Consider the following 23584-nt stretch of genomic DNA (forward strand, 5'->3'; position numbering starts at 1 on the left):
AGAGGGGAGTTTTGGAGGGATTTATTTTGACTGGTCACATTGTTCTCAGGGTGCGTTCTCTGAATTTACTGACTTTAAAGATCCCTCAGGGCTGAGTCCCTGCCGACTCTCCTCACAATCAGGTTGCAGCTGTTTACTCATTTCCTCACTGCCCTGCTTCGTGCCACCTGGAGAGTCCTCTTAGGAGGGAGGATTGAGTGCCCTCTGTGCTCAGCTGGCACCTGGCTTCTCGGCCATCATCAGTTGGCTGCTGCTTTGCGAAACAGTGTCTTTCTCCACGCTGAGTCATGACTGAACTTGCTTCCTGGCCGTCACCCACTTTGTGTCTCTTGTTTTGGGCACTTAAGATGATCAAATTTGAGTTGTCATTTTGGGATCTCTGGGGCGTCTATCCAGTGGTGACATATGCCCCTGTCTTACTCAGGCTTAGGTGACCAATCAGAAGTGCCAGGATGGCCCCCACAGGCTAGAATCGGGACCTGTGGAATGGAGCGGTCACGGGGCTCTGCGGGGCAGACCAGGTATCTGCCTCAGAGCCTGTGTCTGAGATGTAGCACCACCTGATTCAGCACTGGCAGCCCCAGCCTAGGAGTCACTTGCTGAATGCTTCACTTTCAGTGGGGAACCAGGACAGAAGTGAGCATTAATACAGCTTGTGGAAGTTTTCAGTTGGATCCCTGCTCTTGGTTGAGTAGGAGAAATAAATCCCTTCAGTTTGTCCATCTCAGCGTCATGTAGATAAAATCACTCCCATAATATAAGGGTGATGAAGGTACTCTGACAGACTCTGGGCAGCCTGTTGACAGTAATTTAAACTGCAGAAATGCAGATGTGGAAGGACTTTGTTGAGGCCTGGGGCCTGTGATTAGGAAGATGGCCTTTTCTGGTCCAAGTTGGGAGTGATTTGATCTTCTTGCGCATGCTGTCTTATTTTGAGTGGGGTGAGTTGGAAAGCACCACTCCAGGTGTTAAAGGTTGGGGGAGAGTGTGTGGCAGTATCAGGAGGAGAAGAAACTTGTGCTTTTGTTTCTGGGATCATAGGTATATGTTGGGAGAGTCAGTCTGCCTCTTGGCTGGGACTCTTGATTCTTAGATTTGTTGATAATGGCCGAGGTCTAATTCCTTTTTTTTTTGTTTGTTTTTGAGACAGTCTCACTCTGTTGCCCGGGCTGGAGTGCAATGTTGCAATCTTGGCTCACTGCAACCTCTGCCTCCTGGGTTCGAGCGATTCTCCTGCCCCAGCCTCCCAAGTAGCTGGGATTACAGGCGTGCGCTACCATACCAGGCTAATTTCTGTATTTTTAGTAGAGATGGGGTTTCACTGTGTTGCCAGGCTGGTCTGAAACTCCTGACCTCAAATGATCCACCTGCCTCAGCCTCCCGAAGTGCTGAGATTACAGGCTTGGGCCACCGTGCCCAGCCCAAGGCCTAATCTTCTTTTCCCTCTCTCCGGCTTTTTTTTGTGAGGTGTCAGCGTTGGCGGGTATCTCCCTCTGGTTCTCAGAGTCTGCTGTGCCTGCCCTGCCTGTGTGGTGCCCTGGTTCTAATGGCCTCCAGCAGAGATGGGCAGGTCTGGTTAAGGGAAAGTGATTAACTCTTGAAATGTAAGGGTCAGTGTGTTTTGGTGTTGGCTGCAGGCCAGAGTGGTCAGAGGTGGTGGGCAGGGCACAGCAGTGTCCTGGGAAGCAGATTTGAAGGCTTCTACAGTGTTTTCATTCATATCTATTTCCTGTTCACAGGCTTTACCAACTTCTAGTTAAGGTTTTATTAGCAGTGACATTCAGGTTTTCAGCCTCTAGTGATGACCTGTGGCTCTGAGGGTTGGAAGAGGAAGCGACACCTGGGGCCTTGTGGCATACTTCATTGTCTGTGACTGAAAGGGTAACCTAGCTGCCTTGTTTTTTGTTATGCAGGGTTGTGTCTGAAGAGAAATCCCTCATGTTCATCAGGCCCAAGAAGTACATCGTGTCATCAGGCTCAGAGCCTCCCGAGTTGGGCTATGTGGACATCCGGACGCTGGCTGACAGTGTGTGTCGCTATGACCTCAATGACATGGATGCTGCATGGCTGGAACTGACCAATGAAGAATTTAAGGAAATGGGTGAGAGACCATGTATTATATTATTTTATTAACCAATAATGAATAGAAACGTATTTTAGGCAGGTAGGTGAGTAGCAAAAAGCTCCTTATTGCCAGTTGAAGGCATCTCCATCATAGCTTCAGTTAGTCAGAATGACAGCCCTGCCTTAGAGCTCAGCCTGTTTGGCTGTGTCAGATGTGCTGAGATGGATTCAGAGTGGAAGCAGGGCTCCTCGGCTTAGGCACCAGGGATTCCCATGTCCGCTCTGATCTAACTCCCTCATTCACTTACCTTAAGGAAGCTGAAGTCCAGGACTAAGTGACAAAAGGGCATACTCCAGTTACTTGCTCTAGTGTTTTTTTTTCTGCGACACCATTCAGATTCCTTCTTCAGCTGTGGATTGCTGCTTCTCTAAATGAACACTTTTCCAGGCATGCTCCCCATTTCCAAGCACATCACACGTGTTTTAACTTGAGTGATTTTCCTTATGTCATGCTGCAAACCTGGAGTTCTTTTTCCCTCCTGTTTGTCTATGTCCTGGCTTTCCTTTAGTGAAGCCTCACATTAGCTGAGTGCCCAGCCCTTTTCAGCTTCTTTTCTGCAAGCTCATTTTAGTGTATGTAGAGGTTGGAGCTTCTGCATGTCATGTACTTGCATCTCACGGTGTTGAGACTGGGATGGTGCGTAGGTCTCATTTCACATGCCAGTCCTGATTGCTAAGGGTTGCCTTGAGCGTCTTGATGAACAAGACAATGGAGTCAAGTCTGGGATCAGTGTGAAAAACTATGAGGATTAATTAGCTTTTGTACTGTAGGTACACGGTGGGGAAGTGGTGGCAAGGGCTGTGTATTGTAATCTAGGACATAGTAAATAATCACAAGATCAGCTGGGCTCATTGCCTCATGCCTGTAATCCCAGCACTTTGGGAGGCCGAGGTGGGCAGATCACCTGAGGTCAGGAGTTCAAGACCAGCCTGGCAAACATGGTGAAACCCCGTCTCTACTAAAAATACAAGAATTAGCTGGGTGTGGTGGTCCCAGCCATTCAGGAGGCTGAGGCAGCAGAATCACTTGAGCCCGGGGAGGTGGAGCTTGCATTGAGCTGAGATCGTGCCACTGCACTCCAGCCTGGGCAACAGAGCCAGACTCCCTCTCAAAAAAAAAAAAAAAAAAAAAAATTCACAAGATCTTTGGTCATGGTGAATTTCACAGCCTTGAAAGGGCCAAGATCTTTTCTTTTGTGTCTTTCCAGGGAACCTAGCATAGAGTGTGGCTTGCAGTAGATGCTTGTCCTGCCATTAGGCTCACCATCCTGTTGAATGGGAGTGACAGTGTAGACTGAGCTGAGCATCGTGTTATTTTCTACTTACTCAGTTACTCAGGTGTTTTTTTTTTTTTTTTGAGACGGAGTCTCGCTCTGTTGCCCAGGCTGGAGTGCAGTGGCCGGATCTTAGCTCACTGCAAGCTCCGCCTCCTGGGTTTATGCCATTCTCCTGCCTCAGCCTCTAGAGTAGCTGGGACTACAGGCACCCGCCACCTCTCCTGGCTAGTTTTTTGTATTTTTTAGTAGAGACGGGGTTTCACCGTGTTAGCCAGGATGGTCTCGATCTCCTGACCTCGTGATCCACCCGTCTCAGCCTCCCAAAGTGCTGGGATTACAGGCTTGAGCCACCGTGCCCGGCCTACTCAGGTGTTTTTATAGACAAAATAGATTTCCTCCTTCTTGGTCCTGCTTTAGGTATTAATGGCCAAAACATTAGCAGGCCACAAGGTGGTTTTATGGCATGTGTTCAGGAGTTCTCAGAGATCTTTTGGAACTGGATACTAAATTTTAGCTTCAAAGATACACAGTTTCTGCTTTGTTGTAAGCACATTATAAAGACCAGTGTAATGCACTTGACTGGAATCTAGGTGTCCTGTGTGAAGTCAGAGGACTCAGCCCAAAGACTCTTGGCATTTATGAATGGTTTAAATAATAAGAACTGGGCTAATCCATATTTGAAGATACTGTTGAATACATTGGCAGGATTAATTTTGTAATTTTTTTTTTTTTTTTTTTTTTGAGACAGAGTCTTACTCTGTCGCCCAGGCTGGAGTGCAGTGGCGTGATCTCAGCTCACTGGAAGCTCCGCCTCCCAGGTTCACGACATTCTCCTGCCTCAGCCTCCCGAGTACCTGGGATTACAGGTGCCCGCCACCTCGCCTGGCTAATTTATTTTTGTATTTTTAGTAGAGAAGGGGTTTCACCGTGTTAGCCAGGATGGTCTCGAACTCCTGACTTTGTGATCTGCCCGCCTCAGCCTCCCAAAGTGCTGGGATTACAGGGGTGACCCACGACGCCTGGCCTAATTTTGTAATTTTATAACATAAATGGAACACATGCTTAAAGATGTTTGTCTTAGCTGTTACTGATCTTTTTTTTTCTTTGTTTTTTGAGATGAAATCTCACTCTGTGGCCCAGGCTGGAGTGCAGGGGTGCAATCTTGGCTCACTGCAACCTCCACCTCCTGAGTTCAAGTGATTCTCCTGCCCCGGCCTCCCAAGTAGCTGGGATTATTGGCACCTACCACCATGCCTGGCTAATTTTTGTATTTTTAGTAGAGAGGATTTCACCCTATTGGCCAGGCTGGTCTTGAACTCCTGACCTCAAATGATCTACCTGCCTCGGCCTCCGAAAGTACTGGGATTATAGATGTGAGCCACTGTACCTGGTGTTTCAGTCTTTTTTTGCATTTGGTTAACTATGTTTTTCAACTTTGTAGAAGTCAGAGTATGAGGAGGGATACATCATTTAAAAATATTAGAGTATCCAAAGTGTAATCTGTTTTGAGAGAACTTTTTTACCTACCAAGAAAGGCAAATGTTAAAAAACATCCAAACCATATCTGAGGTCATGGTTTTGAAGTCCCTTACGTGTTAGTTGTTATGTGTAATGAGTATAATGAAATGTCGTATTCAACAATGTATGTATTTAATATCCTTGAATCCTTTTAAAATTTACCTTTTGCTTTCCCATTTACTACACTGCATCTTTACTACCTGACCACAAGAACATAACAGTTTCCTGGAAGACTCTCCCCTTTGAAGATTGTTTCTTAGAAGGATCTGATAAGGATTTAATAAAAAATTTTGGGGCCCTCAGGGATGGATGCATCAATGGGTTGATTGATTGATTGAGACAGGGTCTTGTGTCACTCAGGCCAGACCACAGTAGCACAGTCATGGCTCACTATAGCCCCAACCTTCTGGGCTCAAGCAGTTCTTCCACTGCAGGCTCTTGAGTAGTTGGGACTACAGGTGTGTGCCACCACACTTGGCTAATTTTCATATTTTTTGTAGAGATGGGGTTCCACTATGTTGCCCAGGCTGACCTTGAGCTCCTGGGCTCAGGTGTGAGCCACCGCGCCTGGCCAGTGATGGATTTATTTATCAGACTATTGTTTATTCATTGTACATTTTTTTAAGTATAAATAAACCAGAACTATTTTGTAATATTTATTAATACGGATTTATTAAAATGGGTTTGTGGCATTTTTAACTTCAGGAATGCCTGAACTAGATGAATACACCATGGAGAGGGTCCTAGAGGAATTTGAGCAGCGATGCTACGACAATATGAATCATGCCATAGAGACTGAGGAAGGCCTGGGGATCGAATATGACGAAGATGTTGTCTGTGATGTCTGCCAGTCCCCTGACGGTGAGGATGGCAATGAGATGGTGTTCTGTGACAAATGCAACATCTGTGTGCACCAGGTATGTGGGGCAGGGAGGCCAGAACGAAGAAACCTGGGACATGAGCCTGTCTGCTGTGGGAGTGTATGCCTGGAGTCCAGGATTCTTCCTCTGAATGGGGTCTGTTTTTCTACAATTTAAAGAAATGTGCCCTATAGACTTTCTTTTTCCCTGGTAGGTTCTTACAGTGATTGAAATATATCCTCTGCTTTTGCAGCCAGAAGGATAGCACCCTCTGTGGAAATCGTCTTTCTTCACGTGTTTTATTCTTATCCATAGAAGTCAAGTTTATTTAAAAAGAATGTATGAGCCCCCTCTGTCCTACCGTAATGCCTAAGTTTAGGTATTAAGAACACTGAGAAAACAAACCTTTGAAAAGGTGGTTAGTGTGCTGTATTAGTTTCTTACAGCTGCCCTGTGTAACAGAAAAATCACTACAGACTGTGTGTGCTTAAAACAACAAAAATGTATTGTCTTGTGGTTCTGGAGACTAGAAGTCCAGAATTGAGGTGGTGGCAGTGCTGTGCTTGCTCTGAAACATGCAGTTCCTTGCCTCTTTGTAGCTTATGGTGATTTGGGCAATCTTGGGCATTCCTTGGCTTGCGGCTGCCTTCGTCATCATGTGTGTTCTCCCTGTGTCTCTGTCTTCACATGGCGGTCTTCTTCTTAATTTTTTGAGATGGAGTTTCATTCTGTCACCCAGGCTGGAGTGCAGTGGTCCTGGCTCAACCTCTGCCTCCCAGGTTCAAGTGATTCTCCCGCCTCAGCCTCCCGAGTAGCTGGGACTGCAGGAGTGTGCCACCACACCTGGCTAATTTCTTTTTTGTATTTTTAGTAGAGATGGGGTTCACTGTGTTGGCCAGGCTGGTCTTGATCTCCTGACCTTGTGATCTGCCCGCCTTGGCCTCCCAAAGTGCTGGGATTACAGGTGTGAGCCACCGTGCCCGGCCCACATGGCAGTCTTCTTAGAAGGGCACCAGTCGTATTGGACTAGGGACCCACCCTACTTCACAGTGAGCTCATCTTAAATAATTACATCTGCAATGACTATTTCTAAAGAAGGTCACATTTTTAGATATTTGGAGTTAGGACTTCAGCGTGTCTTTTCGAGGACACACTTTGCCTGTCGTGTTTGTGAACATGGGTTAGAGTATAAGCTGAGCTGTTAAAGGAGAGGAAAGCAGCCCCTTTTCTTGAAGGCGATTTCCTGCCTTAAAAAAGAGGACAGTAGGTTTTGGTGGTTGCTTGCTTAGATTTCAGGAGGATGGGCGTTTGGTAACTTAAAAAGTTTATGACAATCTCAGTGCCTCTTTTCTTTTTTATTTAGTTTTTAATGCAGTAATGAAGAAATTTGGATTTGGGCGGGGACATGTGCCCACGTATATTCTTAGGATTTAAAAGGCTATCCTGAAGTACTTTCTTTGAATTCACCTGTTGATGCTGAGATTTAAAGCACACTTAAAAGAAAGACTTGTATGGAATAGGTGCTTGGTGACTTCTTGGGAAGAAGCAGCACGTTTGCTCCATGAAGTTCCTGATTACCCTTTGCTTCATAATTTGTGACCTCTTAGGCTTTCCCTCTGAAGACCTCCCCAGCTGTGGCCCAGTCCTGGTTCTTTGACAGGGAGATCTGCGACTCCTGCTTCAGTCATTGCCGTCTGTTGCTCTGGATCTCACACTGTCTGGGAAATCTCCTTACAGTAGTGAGAATTCCTGTGGTGGCTTTGTTCTGTGACATGAGCACCCTGGTGACCAGTTGATTTTTGGTTGCTGGTGCTTCTTGTATTTACTTGGCTGACTTCTCAATCTTTTTCTTGTCTTAACTTGCTATTTTTTTTCCCCATGAAAAATTTTTTTGAAAAAAAGCGTTCTGCTTGAAAACTGGTCAACCCCTGTTTTATCAGTGAGTTAACTGATGTCAGGGCAGGGTTGTGCAAGCTCTCACAGCGGGCGTGTGGCAGAGTTGTAACTTAAGGCTTTTGGATGCCCCCTTCTTCACCTTCTGTTCTTTCTGCCCTATCACCTTGTCTTTTTTCCTCAACATTTACTTCATTTTTCCTTTGAGAAATCCTTCATGGTTTATCTTTAAGGCATACTTTATGTAATCTCCTAAATTAGCTTAGACCTGCTTTTCCAGTAAAAAAAATTCCTTCCTTCAGTTGTGATTGTAGAATATCTGATACAGACCTTTAGTATTTTGAAACCTTTATAGTGTCACTTAACTCTGTTAAAATTTTTTTTCTAGTAAGTCTGCATTGACAGTAGCTTATTCGTGGCCCTGACACAGTGCTCCGAGGCGTCCATCTGAAGTGTGACTTTTCTTTGCTTAACTCTCATCCTTGTGGTTTCCTCTTTGCATCGTCGTGGGATTCAGATTGCATAGTGGCTGTGTTTTTTCTGTCTGAAGAATTAGAGCTATGCTACTGTGACTCTCGACTTCCTGACTTCCAGGTCATTTAAGGACAAAGTTCTGAACAGTTGGGGTTTTAAAGGGCTCTCTGAATATGCTCCTGGTACCATCGTGGTTTTTATTTATTCACTTACTTAACATTAACCTTTTTTGTCTTTGAACTGTCTTAATTACTTTAGTTGTAAAAGCCTTGATTTCTGTAGTTTATGCCATCTTGTGTAATTTTGCCATCTTGTACAAAACAGGCTTTGTTTTATTTTTTAATTTAAATTATTTTTTGTCTCCATTTCTGAAAGGCTGAATTTGTTTTAAATATCAGCTAAGGAGACGACATTCTCTCTGTGTAAAAGGTCTTCTTTTTCTGCCCTGTCGTGTCCACTGGGAGAGTACTGGGATCTAGTTGGTGTGGAGTTTGCTTAGCCTAGGGGGTGTGCTTGCTTCTCTCCCGTTCCCATTGCCATCTCATTCAGCAGCTTTGGGAGATTCTCTCAACTGCTGTGTGCTTTTTCTCCACACTCTGTATCCCACCTCTGTCAGGAAAGTAGAGGAATAGCTTCTCTCACGGAGCCCTGTGGAGTGTTTCGAGGACTTACTGCTCAATATTTAGAAACTTGGTATGGATGGGTTTCTGCGGCAACACAGCAAAGCGGATTTCACATAAACCTTTCTGTCCTCAAGTAGTTTCCAGGACCACCCTCTGCTAAGTAAATATGTATTGTATCAGCAGAGCTCACATACCTCCTAAATGCTACTGTGAGGCTGCCTGGCATTTTTCCTAAGGGGAGAGGATTCATAGCCAGGAAGCTATGGGAGTGTCTCTACTTTGGTGGTAGTTCTGTTAAAATCTTTCTAAGTGTTTTAAAATGAATAGATATAATGGGAAAAATAATATTTTCTCTTTCTCTCTATTCCTCTGGGGTGTGCTGTGGATCACAGGCCTGTTATGGAATCCTCAAGGTACCAGAGGGAAGCTGGCTGTGCCGGACATGTGCCCTGGGGGTTCAGCCAAAATGTCTGCTGTGTCCGAAGAAGGGTGGAGCTATGAAGCCCACGCGTAGCGGAACCAAGTGGGTCCACGTCAGCTGTGCTCTATGGATCCCTGAGGTAAGTGTGGATCTTTTTTGTTGTTTTTACTTTTTTTGAGACAGAGTCTTACTCTGTCATCCAGGCTGGAGTGCGGTGAGCTGGATCATGGCTCAATGCATCCTTGACCTGCTGGGCTCAAGTGATCCTCCCACCTCAGCCTTTTGAGTAGCTAAGATTATAGGCATGTGCTACCAGGCCCAGCTTATTTTTTATTTTTTGTAGTGAAGGGATCTCTCTTTGTTGCCCTGGCTGGTCTCAAACTCCTGGGTTCAAGTGGTCCTCTTTCCTTGGCTTCCCAAAGTGTTGGCTCATGCTTGTAATCACTGTGCCTGGTCAAGCATGGTTTTTAATAGCACCTTAGCTCAGAAGATCCTGGCTTTTAACTGGTATTCGGTGGGTGGGTGGAGAACCATGCATAAATAGGCAGCGTTGTAGCTGATGAGTAAAAAGACACCTTTTAATTGCTACCTTTTTCCTTGGGGAAAAAACTGAATCTTAAGCACACTGTCATCTTGTCATGGAATGTCAATTTGTGGAAATGTTAGCTGGAAGCAGCAGTCACTTGGGACTGTAAGTTGGTGGTGGGCAAACTTCGCCTCACCCTTCCATCACAGTGAGCCTTCCCATCGCGACCCTCGCTCCCGGGAGCAGACCCGCAGCACTTAACCAGCTGTGGCCTGGGCGTGCCATTCCCCAGGGATCAGCTGTATGTCCTGTGTGTGGCAAGCTGTACATGAGGCACCACCATGGTTAAAAAAAAAACCACTCTTAGTCATACTTTGGTCATTTTTTTTTAAACTCTTATTGTGCCTCAACCTTTTTTTTTTTTTTTGAGACGGAGTCTCGCTCTGTCGCCCAGGCGGGAGTGCAGTGGCATGATCTCAGCTCACTGCAAGCTCCACCTCCCGGGTTCACGCCATTCTCCTGCCTCAGCTTCCCAAGTAGCTGGGACTACAGGCGCCCGCCAACACGCCTGGCTAGTTTTTTTGTATTTTTAGTAGAGACAGGGTTTCACTGTGGTCTCGATCTCCTGACCTTGTGATCCACCCGCCTCGGCCTCCCAAAGTGCTGGGATTACAGGCGTGAGCCACCGTGCCTGGCCAGCCTCAACCTTTTAAATTTCAGGTCTGGTCTAATTTATTTCTGGTCTCAGACCTTGACTAATATAATTTGCAATTCAAATTCCAGCATTTTTGGGGTGTGATTTTGGTACATTTTCCTCCCAGGGAAAATCATTTGAGGATGATTTGGATTGAGGTTTCATGATTCGGGTCTTGGTAGCACTGGGTCTCGTGGTTTGGTATTGATGGGATACAATTTGGTGATCCAGGCTGAATGCAGATTAATACCTTATTTATCTTTGTAATTTCCCATCTTGAACGTAGTCATGTTTCAGACTGAAGAAAATGGTTTTCTTTGGCGAGAGATTAAAAACAGGTTATATTTACTTACCCTGTTGTTGACAACCTGTTTGAATATATTTAAGATGGATTTTTAGTCTTGACCGATTTGTCATGGGCTAGAGATTATAGATGGCATTGTCCTGGTACATGAGTGTTTGTCATCAGACGCTCTGGTGAGAAGTGAAAACTCAGTTATCTAAGTGTTTTTCACAAACAGGGATGTCTGTCAGATGGGGACTGGGCTCTGGGCTCAGTTGGCACTGGGGCTGTTCTGAGGCTTTTAAAGTAAGGGTTTGCTTTGTTCCAGGTGAGTGAGTGCCCCTTGCCACTGTCTGGTAGGAGAGTTGTAGGAAAGTAATGGATCTTTTAGTTTGTGACATTCATGTTCAGCCTTTGATGACCTGTGCCACCCTGTCTTGCTATTTTCGGACCTTTAGGTGAGCATTGGCAGCCCAGAGAAGATGGAGCCCATCACCAAGGTGTCACATATTCCCAGCAGTCGGTGGGCGCTAGTGTGCAGCCTCTGCAATGAGAAGTTTGGGGCCTCTATACAGGTAATTAGCTTCCTAAGAATGGCTTCATTTTCCTTTCCTGTGTGGTGGGGAGCAAGTGAGGGAAGGCTCTGTGAAGGGTTTGGAGAGGGGACTAGAATCCAGGAAGCAGGTCGAGGCTCCCAAGGGGTGACTCCATCCCCAGTTCGCACACCTTTAACTGTATCCGGTGTAACCAGAACCCAAGCTTTCACAGTCACAGGGTAGTTCAGAAGTTCCCCTGAACTGTGAGGCGGTTCTTGTCTCTCGCTACCCTCTTTCTGCCCAAAGTCTAACATCGCAGCTTCTTTCCATAGGCCAACGCCTCCTAGGAGTCTTAGTGAGAAGTTCCTTGACATGGCATTTGAGAGTTGGCCACCCTCCCACCTGCAGTCACTGAGTGTAGCTGCAGACCCTGGCCCAGCTCTGTGGTGGCCTCCTGAGATTGCAGGTTTCCGTGGTGCGCGCACAACTGTTAGTAATCAAGGGGACATGCTGATGCATTTGCATTTGGAAAAACAAAGACTCTTTGAACACAGCCTGGGTAGATGGGCATCTGTGAGGAGCTCCTGTGTATGCTGTCAGCCGATTGGAACATCATCTGGTTGTCTGATTCTTTATGGCACTTCGTGTGCGTGCATGCGTGTGTGTGTGTGTGTGAGAGAGCCTGAGCGAGAGAGTGCATGCACACCTGTGTGTAAACATGTTGCCTGTCTGCTTTTGCATATCCAGGTACAGACAAGCATAGGATGTCTTGAGATAGGGGAATTAAGGAGGGAATATAGATGGCATACTGTTTTTCACATGGTCTAAGACCCTACCTGAGGAGTTCATTTTTAGGTGTCACATTATTGACATCTTGCCAGTCAGGATTAGAGAGGCCTGCAGTGCTGTGTGTGGCTGATGGGGGCCCTTCAGGCTAAGTTTGGATCTTTTGGGATGTACCAGCACAGGCCCCAGGCTCTTCTTCCTTGGTTTCCTCATTGAACTCTGGGAGCAGAGGCACTGTTTTGGGATGGCTTCTTTCTCAATGCAGAAAACACAGCAGCTCAGCACAGGCATAAGCTCCAAGAGCATGGTCATACTGTCAGCCATGGGTTTTAAAGAAATGACCTCATTTGGCAAAGTCAGTTTGTATTTTGGCTGATAAATACTTCTTTTGGGAAGGTGGTTTTAAAATTTTTTCTTGGCCGGGCGCGGTGGCTCAAGCCTGTAATCCCAGCACTTTGGGAGGCCGAGATGGGCGGATCACAAGGTCAGGAGATCGAGACCATCCTGGCTAACATGGTGAAACCCCATCTCTACTAAAAATACAAAAAACCAGCCGGGCGAGGTGGCGGGCGCCTGTAGTCCCAGCTACTTGGGAGGCTGAGGCAGGAGAATGGCGTAAACCCGGGAAGCGGAGCTTGCAGTGAGCTGAGATCCAGCCACTGCACTCCAGCCTGGGCGACAGAGCGAGACTCCGTCTCAAAAAAAAAAAAAAAAAAAATTTTTTTTCTTTTTTCTTTTTTTGAGACAGTCTCACTCTGTCGCCCAGGCTGGAGTGCAGTGGCATGATCTCGGCTCACTGCAACCTCCGCCTCCCGGGTTTAAGCAATTCTCCTGCCTCAGCCTCCTGAGTAGCTAAGGCGCACGCCAGCATGCCCGACCAATTCTCATTTTGTATTTTTGTATCTCATTTTGTATAAGTAGAGATGGGGTTTCACCATGTTGGCCAGGCTGGTCTCGAAATCCTGACCTCATGATCCACCCACCTTGGCCTCCCAAAGTGCTGGAATTACAGGCTTGAGCCACCGTGCCTGGCTATTTTTTTTTTTGAGACGGAGTCTCGCTCTGTCGCCCAGGCTGGGGTGCAGTGGCCGGATCTCAGCTCACTGCAAGCTCCGCCTCCCGGGTTCACGCCATTCTCCTGCCTCAGCCTCCTGAGTAGCTGGGACTACAGGCGCCCGCCACCTCGCCCGGCTAGTTTTTTGTACTTTTTTAGTAGAGACGGGTTTCACCGTGTTAGCCAGGATGGTCTCGATCTCCTGACCTCGTGATCCGCCCGTCTCGGCCTCCCAAAGTGCTGGGATTACAGGCGTGAGCCACCGCGCCCGGCCAATTTTTTAATATTCTTAACAAGCCAAGTGCTTCTACTTTTCTTCTTTATCACTTCGACTGGTATTCAAGAATCCAAAATATAACAGAAATATTTGGAGGGTGGGTCATGAGACAGCTGGTAGGATTTGGCTGGGGACCTTGAAATAGTGGAGATATTTTTGGCATGTGAATACATGACAAACGCCTCTGACCCGAGTTGGATTGGGGAAGGAGGAGGGAAGAGTGGAGAAGGAAGAGAAAAGGGCAGGGAGCTGATGTACTTAAGTGTGTGTGTGTATGCATGTGTGAGTGTGAGTGTGTGTGAATATGCGTATGTGTGATTATGCGTATGTGTGTGAGCATGCAAATGTGAGTGCGTGTGGGGGTGTGAGTATGCATGTGATTATGCATGTGTATGTGTGATTATGCGTGTGTGTGTGAGCATGCAAATGTGAGTGCGTGTGGGGGTGTGAGTATGCATGTGATTATGCATGTGTATGTGTGATGCGTGTGTGTGAGCATGCAAATGTGAGTGTGTGTGGGGGTGTGAGTATGCATGGGATTATGCATATGTATGTGTGCATGCATGTGTATTTGGTTATGCATGTGTATGCTGTGAGTATGCATTAATGTGTATTTGAGTATGCGTGTGAATGTATGTGTGTGTGAATATGCATGTGAGTATGCGTATGTGTGAGTGCATATGTGTGTATGCAAGTGCGTGTATGTGTGAGTATGCATGTGAGTATGCTTGTATGAGTATGCATGTGTGTATGCATGTATGTGTGCATAAAAATGCGTGAGTATGCGTGTGTATATGTGTATGCATTTGTGTATGTGTATGCATGTGTATGTGTGTGAGTATGCATGTGTAAGTATGCGTATGCACGTGTGCACTGGCAGGAAACAGGCTGCAGCAGACCACGTTCCCTGGTGTTCTGAGCGTAGGATTTATGCCCTTTCCTGAGTATGCCAATCCTGGTCCATAATTAATGTTTAAAAGAGGTGGGCGAATGGGATCTTTGTTTCCCTTTTGAAGAGAGATGATATAATGGCTTTTTTGTTGCCATTGACCTCTTTTTCCCAGAACATTAATCTAAAGAAGAGGCCAAAGAAGGCTGATGATTTTTCATATCTTCACAGAATGGATTGATTTTATTAAAAGAATTCCTCTCTGAAATGTCTGCAGCTGTGAAGGCTCTGGTTTACGTTTCTGAAACATCTGTTTGCTGAGTCAACCTGAATGGGAAAACCCAGAGGAAGGCCATTTGGCGTTTTTACAAAGTCCTGTATAAATATTCTGCTGCAGTTCATTTCTCTTTAGGGTTAGAGCACTTGGGTTAAGTGTAGTTTAAGCCAAACACAGATAGTGTCTCAGTCATCTGTTCCCACTTTTGCTTCCCACTTGGCTGTGTGCTACAAGGGAAGACACTTTGTCTTCTCATGACAGTGGCCAGGTGTGTGTGTGTGTGTGTGCGCGCGCGCGCGTGCGTGTGTGTTCTGCCACCAAAGCTGATTTCACACATTTCTTAGAATTCAGGTTATTTATAGAGAAAACACAGATTTATGTCAGTCTGTGTGGTTGAGGTGTTTGTAAGGGTGGAATGGTGAAGGGAGCTGGATTTTCTCCTCTTCTCAGTAAAAAAGACCTCATAGTAATGGAAGAAAGCCTGGCTGGCAGCGAGTTTCCTCTTAAATACTGAAATGATTAGGGGGAAATCCTTAGCTCTAGCCTCTGCCATCCGTGGTGATGTGATTCAGGATCTGTTGAATGAGTTGAATTCAACTTCTCAGTTGGCTTGAAGCCACTGAATTCTACAGCTCTGTGCAGCCCCTGGCATGCCCTGGGGATCACTTGGCCTCACACAATGCAGTGCTGCTTTTCAGGGACTGGCTTCAGTCACCATGAGGAACCACCTTCTAGGGATTTGCTCAGCGAGATCAGTGGAGGAGGAGTGAATCACTTTGCTCCTGCTACACCAGAGACTTGCTGTCTGGATCAAAGGCACTAAATTGTGGCTCTGTTAGGCAGTGAGGGGGAGGTGTTCTTCTGTATAGGTGGCTGACAGCTGGCCTCTAGGTTGACCTCCCTGTGACCCATGGGAAGGGTCTTTCATGGTTCTGCCTCTCTTCAGTGGCCAGGCGCGGCGTGCACAGATCTCAGGGCTCAGAGCCCTCCATGCATCTGGTGAAGCTTCTTCACAAGTGTGAAGACCTTTCCCCACCTTTCCTGTGCTGGATTCCTCGTCTCCTATTCTTCGGGGTTTTTATTCAGTTTCTCCTTGGTGCTGCTTCAAGGAAGTGCACTGTTCATTTTCTCACTTGTGTTGGGACTCTTCCTGGCTGGGGAGTCAGAATGAGGATTTGTGTTCAAACTGTGAGTAGTAGTCATTCTTCCCAAGAAGGTTCTTACTCAAGTTTACACCAAAGAGCTCAAATCCGTAATAAAACGAAAGTGGACTTTGCATATTGAGTACAAATTCTTTTGAATATGATCCTAGTGCCACACCTCCTTCCTCTACACATGTTATTTGTATAATATGTCTGCTTCAAGATGGGATTTGGATGTAGTTACTTTTCCGAGGAACTTAGGGTTTGGTTGATTAAACCTTTCGTTTGAAGAGGGCCCTTAAATTCCAAGACTTGGCTGGGTGCAGTGGCTCACGCCTGTAATCCCAGCACTTTGGGAGGCTGAGATGGGCGGATCTCTTTTGCCCAAGAGTTGGAGACCAACCTGGGCAACATAGGGAGACCTCATCTCTACAAAAAAATCCCAAGCCTTACCTCTTTTAAAACATGACATGATCTTCCAGGGTTAATCCACGTACAACTTTCCTGTCACAGCACATTCTTGAAGCATGGCTCTTCTCTGTGCGTGTGTACATGGGTGCCTAGCACTGCGGGTCTTCCGCCATGGTTGCTCTATAACGGTCTATTATCATATTCTTTGTGTGTTCTTACCAGTGCTCTGTGAAGAACTGCCGCACGGCCTTCCATGTGACTTGTGCTTTTGACCGGGGCCTGGAGATGAAGACCATCTTAGCAGAGAATGATGAAGTCAAGTTCAAGTCCTATTGCCCAAAGCACAGCTCACATAGGAAACCTGAGGAGAGTCTTGGCAAGGGGGCTGCACAGGAGAATGGGGCCCCTGAGTGTTCCCCCCGGAATCCGCTGGAGCCCTTTGCCAGCCTTGAGCAGAACCGGGAGGAGGCCCACCGGGTGAGTGTCCGTAAGCAGAAGCTGCAGCAGTTGGAGGATGAGTTCTACACCTTCGTCAACCTGCTGGATGTTGCCAGGGCTCTGCGGCTGCCTGAGGAAGTAGTGGATTTCCTGTACCAGTACTGGAAGCTGAAGAGGAAGGTCAACTTCAACAAGCCCCTGATCACCCCAAAGAAAGACGAAGAGGACAATCTAGCCAAGCGGGAGCAGGATGTCTTGTTTAGGAGGCTGCAGCTGTTCACGCACCTGCGGCAGGACCTGGAGAGGGTAATGATTGACACTGACACCTTATAGTGACTTAGAGAAGAAGATGCAAAGAGGCGAACGCTTGCCCAGAGCAAGAAATGATAGCCAGTCATATACTGTCAGATCCTTGTACACACCACAGCATGAGGTTGTGTTGGTTAAAAATATTTATGGGCTGGTAAACTCATTGTACATATGTGCAAAACTGCCACTGAGTGGGGAGCTTCTTTGTGATTTTTTTTTTTTAAACACTTTCCCATTAATCTTTACTGGTTTATAAGATCAAATGGGGTGTGTCTTCCCTACCCTACCCCCATTTCTTCATTCTAGAGCTAGAGTGAATGAGCCCCAAGAAAATGACCCAAGGAGTTGACTCAGGATTGTTTACAGACTGATTTAGAAAACCAGCATGGATTTCATTTCTAAAGGAGGGGCCAGAGAGGGGAGAATTGCTTGTTGAGTCCGAGGAAACACTAGGTGCTGGTGATGGGCTTGTGAAGGAAGCTAAGACCGGCTGCTCACTGGCCCCGGCTTTGTTTCTTGGGTAATTCACAGGGGAATTCCCGGTACTGTCACGTAGCAGAGCAGGCAGTGGGTGCTGATGTGTGTGCATGAGCTGTATGTACACATGCATATATCTGTTACAGAAGATACTCCTGGCAGTGAGGTGCTAAGTCATCACTGAGGGTGTGTGTGTCCCCGTGTCCATCCGTGTCTCTGTTGTGTGTGTGTGTGCAGCTATGGGTGGGATTCCTGGTACACAGCGGTGTCAGATCTGTCTGAGGAGCCCCAGTCATGCTCAGCACGCTACAGGTGTTGTTTGTCACACTGAGATTGCTGAATGTCGTGGCTGTTGGCTGCCGAGCCTCAGCTGCTGGCACTTCCTTCCGCTGTTTGCTGCTTTTGTGCCTCCCCGACTTTCCATCACCTCTGGAGTCCCGTCTGGAAGTCCCTTCCTGCTACAGGAATAATGAGGAGTGGGCTGCCTCCCCCTTGGGCCTCCTACTCTCTGTAGGTAGTTTCTGGCTGAGGCTTGCTAATTGGGGATGCTTCTTAGAGCATCTTCCACATCAACTCCCCTGGCTGCTGGCTACCGATTAAATTCATCAGTGTGAACGAGGTAGGAGCGAGGTTTTCTGGCCTGAAGCAGTCTGCACTGAAAGGTACCCAAGTAGCCTGAAACAGTTAACACATCTCCCCCAAGCCGCTCGCTTATTAGTGGGGAGTGATTCACCTGCCTGGGAGAGACTCTTGACTCATAGATGATTTGAAATGGGAGTGCGGGCAAAGAACAGGGAAAGACCCGGGAAGCACTGGACCAAAAAAGTGCGATCTCATGGAGACCTGCGTAGCCCTGTTAGAGATGGCGTAGAAGTGAAAGTCTTTTAAAGGGAGCATTAGCGATCCTTTTAGTACACAACTGAGTGCCAGCTTATTTGTGATGCCCCTTCTCAGACCAGGTTAGGATTCCTGGGAAGGCGGGGGATTCGGGCCCTGGAGGAGGCAGGAGCCTGGAGCAGGTTTGTGAGGCTTTTGTGCTCCCCTACGCCCCCTGGTGGTGAGTGTAAAGAAGACTTTGCCTCTCACAACTACATGTATGTGTGGCATTTTTGTTAGAGATGAGAGAAGGATTGAGAAGGATAAACTGGAATCCTGGTGAGAAGCCTTTATGCCAGCCCGACACCTGCTGTAATTGGGGTGCATGAGCTGTGGAGTCAGATAGTTGTTGGGAGGGGGAGGACAAGAAGTCTATTGTTTGGACTGTGTTTGTCTCACAATCACCACAAAATAAAAGTGTAGAAAATGCTTGTGGTGTACTAACTCTTTTCTGTACTTAAGTTACTCAGATTAACATGCACTTCTAATTCTAAACATTTTTTTTGGAGTCATCACTGTCGCTGTTTAAGTAGAACAATGCCAACAATGTATGAGAAACAGGGAATAAATCAGGATTTGTGTGTGTATGTGTGTGGCATTACTTACATTTACTTTATTAAAAAGCCTAAGGAACTTTAGGGAATTTGTATTCAGTTTATTTTTATTTTTTTGAGACAGAGTCTCACTTTGTTGCCCAGGCTGGAGCGCAGTGGCGCGATCTCAGCTCACTGCAGCCTCCGCCTCCCGGGTTCAAGTGATTCTCCTGCCTCAGCCTCATGAATAGCCGGGATTACAGGCATGTGTCACTATGCCTGGCTAATTTTTGTATTTTTGGTAGAGACCGGGTTTCACCATGTTGGTCAGATTGGTCTTGAACTCCTGACCTCAAGTGATCCACCCACTGTGGCCTCCCAGAGTGTTGGGATTATAGGCGTGAGCCACTGCACCCAGCCTTAGACTCAGTTTAAAATGGGCTTATTGTCATGAAAAAAATACGCTACCCCAAATTTGCCATGATGCCTGTGATGGTGAAGGCATTAAAAAATTGAAATCTTTGCCTTGCCCAGAAAGTTGCACAGTTATTTGTAATTGTAAACAGTAAGTGTATCAGGGCAGGGGTGACAATAAAAAAACAATCATTACTACCAACTTGTTTTCTCAAGTAAGTTAGTTTTCTATTTAATTCACACAATATCAGCTTGTAGCAGATCCTCAAAAATCATTTAATACATGTGACTACAATCAAGGCATATGATCATTCTCAGACTGACAAATGAGTGGCCATCATTAGAAATGCAGACAACTGATTATGGTGACTGCTCTTCCTTCAAACACACACCTCGGGGCATTGCACACCTGGGTACCAGTTCTGGATCTGGAAGTTAGGTGACAGGAGTAGATTTCAGGAGGGCTTGGGAGCACACAACTTTTAAGAAGACAAAGTTGTTGATGTGGTGGGTAGCCATGTCATTCCCAAGGCTGCCACTTCACTCTCATTCCTTTCCCTGAAAATATGCAGTAAACGTGAGTTCAGCAAATGACTATTTATTTAGATAAAGACATGCTACCACTGCACTCTGGCTAGCATTATGGAAAGTGGCCAAGTCCTGGGGGCAGTCCTGTAGTCACTCAGTGGAATGGTCACCTTTGAAAATCTGGTAGTGTCTACAGTGTCCCCTGAAAAAAAGGCACGTTGAACTTTAGTGCTGCAAACAGTTTTGAATTCAAGAAGGCACACTGAAACCACTTTTGGATTTCTTAGAGCAGTGGTCCTCAGGGTGTTGTGTCTGACCCGGAAACTTAGGAATGCAAAGTCATGGGCCCCACCTCCAGAGGGTGGTTCTGTTTTGTGGGTACCCCATGTCCCCTGTTTAGGGACACTGCTCTAGGGGAAAGTGATGATCAGGTTTAAGGTGGTGTGAGAGTGCACCTGGAGATGGTTTAAATGGTTTTTTTCAGATACCTCCTTGCAGGCAGTTGGGAGAAGAGAAAGCAGGGTAGGGAGCTTGGTGCAGTGGGTGCAGGAAGGGACAAGTTGGGTGTGTTTTGAGGATGGGAGAGCATCAGTCCAGCTCTGCAGGTGGAGGTTGCTGAGCGTTGTCCTACCGGGAGCATAAGGGAAGTCAGGTTTAGAGTCCTCACTACTATAAAGTGGAGTTAGGGCTGGTTTGTTCCAATTGAAAACCATGCCCTTTGCTTTTTGGGTTTACATTTAGATATTTCCCATCAGAGATCGTGAGGAATAGGAGTGGGATTTTTCTATGTAGCAGCCATGGTTTGGTCAAAGCTACCAAAATTAAATTTGAATAATATACAAAGTTCAAATTCCCTGGCTTCCCCGTTTTCCATTTTCAAGGATAATTTCAAGTAAGAGAGATATAAGTGTCTCTGTTACACATCTGATTTGAATATGAGAGCAACCTGTCTGCTCCTAAGATGTCAGAATTTGTTTCCATTTTTTATTTCCAGGAGTGAGATTCCTTGTTAATGTAAAAATGGCTCTGTTTCCTAGAAGTTTTGAATCTGCTATGGATCTAGGTCTGGCCCCTCTTTCTTGAGCTTCACTCTTAATCTCCCCTGGGTAGAACAATATTATCAAAGAGAGTAGTCTGTTAACCACTTCCATTCCCAAGTTGGTGAGAATTTCTATAAAGGACACTGCTTCTTGGATTGAGGGTGTGCAGCTGTCAGAAAACAAAAGAGACTACCTTAACTAGGCTGATTGACATCCGTGTAATATTTACTATGAGACAGGGAGAGTGTTTTTATTCTCAATTCTTTAATTTTAAAATAATTAAGACAGGAAATGTTAGTGACATAAGGGATTGATACAGAAAAAAAGACGGGAAGATCCTGAAAGTGAATTGGTTAGGGGCAGGAGAAGCCTGACTTGGCATTTTCCTGTTGAGGCCAGGAGATTTTACTGTGATGCAAATGGGAAAGCCCGTGTTCGGTCTCTCTTAATGCTTCATGTCCTTTTGCAAATGAGACTGCCTTTAGCACAAGTGGAATTGTTAGGGTTTAGTCTACACTTAGACTACACCAGAGTGCAAAATCTTTTGTGTCTTCACAAGGCTTGTTGATGCTTGTTGATGTCCTCAATGCCAAAAGAAAAGGTTGGTGACCTTTGGACTTTTTTCACTTAAACTAGGGTGATACTACTTTTTTGAGTTTATGGGGAAAAATTATAAAGGTGGCAGGGGAAGAGTTTGCTCATAATGGGATTTTTTAGGAAAGTGAAGGCCAGCCTGTAGGAGCTAATGGGAAAGATGTGGTCAGATAAAGACATGCAACCACTCCTGCCAGTGAGATTACTTAGGAAGTCTTGTCTACATATTCCTGAAGAAGGGTTTAATTGTGTATTTGGTGTGCTGTGTCTGACATCTGTGGTTTCAGGCCCATGTAATCTAATCAGGTTGACCAATAGATTTTAGGACTGAAGGATTAAGGGAGTTTAGAGACTAATTCTTTAAATTTTGTATATTGAGTCATGACAGGTGGGGAACAAATCTGAATGTTGATTACTGAGCATACGTTAGGGTTATGTGATCCAAAGCAGTCGCACATCAGATAGGAAGTAGAGCCAACTCTCAGCACTGAGTCTTTTCAGTTACAAGTGAATCAGGAGAGGGCAATACCAGTTTTTCAAGTGATGATACGAAGAACTGGACTGGAGATGTCTAACCAGCACATCATTGGCAAAGCTGGAAATTTCCTAGGCATTTGCACACCTCATAGCAACACATAAACTACCTGCTAACTCCAGGCCTTTCAGTGAGTTCAGTGTGCAGTTGACAAAGACATTCACTAGGATTCTTGGTAACCATTTGGTCTTCCAGTGGGCCTGGTGCAGGGGGCTCCACTTTGATGACCCTTGGCCCCATGTTGACCTAGTTCAGCCTTCAGAAGATAGTTGATAAAGTGCAGCGGAAGTGGCTTCTGAGCTGCTTTAAAGCCATTGGCCATCCAAGTAATAGAAGATATTGATGCAATAATAATCAAAGACTGGCAAGAGGTTGCAAGTTTTGACTTGGACACGAATGGCCTCTGTGCCAGGATGGGTTAGGTGTGGTGGAGGAGGCAGGACTTTTGTACCAGTTCTCTAGGTGTCCCTCCCACTCCTGTGGGTCCCTGACCCTCTTCAGTGTTGCTGCTGCCTATATTCAGGGGTATATGTGGAATCCTTACCAAAATGAGATTAAAGATTGGATGAAATGTTTAAAGTACATATTGATTTCAAGTATCTGTCAAGGCCCTAGTAGGAGTAATTTCTCTTAGGTAAAGAAATTTAAAAAGCACCAAAGTACTGTTATACTGTATTGCTTACTTAGAATCTTTATTCTCTACATTCTAGGTTCGGAACCTCACTTACATGGTGACCCGCAGGGAAAAGATTAAACGGTCTGTGTGCAAAGTCCAGGAACAGATATTCAATCTTTACACTAAGCTTTTGGAGCAAGAAAGAGTTTCAGGTATGCATTAAGCCCTGGTAGGTCAAAGTATAGGGCAGGAGTTTGTAAGCTTTAACACTGTTGAGGAAGAAATAATGATTTCTTAATTTTCTTATAGAAGAATTTAAGAAGCATAGACGTTCATATTTAAAGGCAGTCTTTAATTTGAGGCATCATGTTTAAGGGAAAAAGCTATGAATTTGCCCTCTATAAATATGGGCGGAATCCTATGTTCTCTGCTTACTGAGCAAACACATGAAGGTCTTTGAGTCTCCCCAATTTCTTCATGTGCAAAATGGGGATATCTCAAGCTACCTCTTGGAATTGAGAGACTAAAATGAAACAGTGACTTATAGATGACACAGTACTTGGTAAACACATCATGGGGGTACCTAACAGGTTTATATTCAGCCATGGGTTCTATCTGTAACATGGTAAATATGGTAAATATCTCTTAAGACTGTACTTAACACAGTTCATTTTTAGATAATGTTTACAGTAGGCTTTTTTGGTGCAGATGGGTTGTTGAATATTTCTGAGATTGCGCACCAAATATTTATTTAGTGTCTTCTATTTTATATTGCCCTGGGCTAGGCAAACAGACAAAGAAAACTAGGGTATATACTTCCTCTACTCTGGAGAACATATCAGTTACTTGGAGATCAAGGGCAAAGATCAAGTTGGGCAGGTTGTTTAACCTCTCTGAGATTCCGTTGATCTTAAAGTTTCTTTTAGAATCAAGACCCCTTAAGTGCGTTTGACTACATTCTGTGATCATAAGCCCCAAAAGTAGGTAGTATAACGATTTCAGAGAAGGAGAGCTGCTGAGTGTGGATCAGGCAGAATTAGGGACCCATGGAACAGGTAGGTCTTAGACTGGACATCATTGGAAGATAGCGTCTCTCTCCTGCCTTGGACTGCCCTTTAAAGTTATAGCAGCACCATTCTTGGTGCTTGCATTGTGCAAT

General features: G+C 45.7%; 1 protein-coding gene across 7 annotated transcripts in view; it reads left to right on the forward strand.

Annotated features, from left to right (window-relative positions):
• The window catches only part of JADE1 (jade family PHD finger 1), a 65887-nt gene that overhangs the window by 37697 nt on the left and 4606 nt on the right, over positions 1–23584 (forward strand). For all 7 annotated transcript variants that reach the window (NM_001266133.1, XM_015138936.3, XM_015138934.3 and 4 more), the window contains 6 exon segments: positions 1914–2101; positions 5625–5836; positions 9162–9329; positions 11152–11268; positions 16288–16809; positions 22520–22637. In NM_001266133.1, coding sequence (NP_001253062.1) covers positions 1914–2101; positions 5625–5836; positions 9162–9329; positions 11152–11268; positions 16288–16809; positions 22520–22637 — 1325 coding nt within the window.

This window comes from Macaca mulatta, chromosome 5, assembly GCF_049350105.2.
Source record: "Macaca mulatta isolate MMU2019108-1 chromosome 5, T2T-MMU8v2.0, whole genome shotgun sequence".
Taxonomy (NCBI): Eukaryota; Metazoa; Chordata; class Mammalia; order Primates; family Cercopithecidae; genus Macaca; species Macaca mulatta.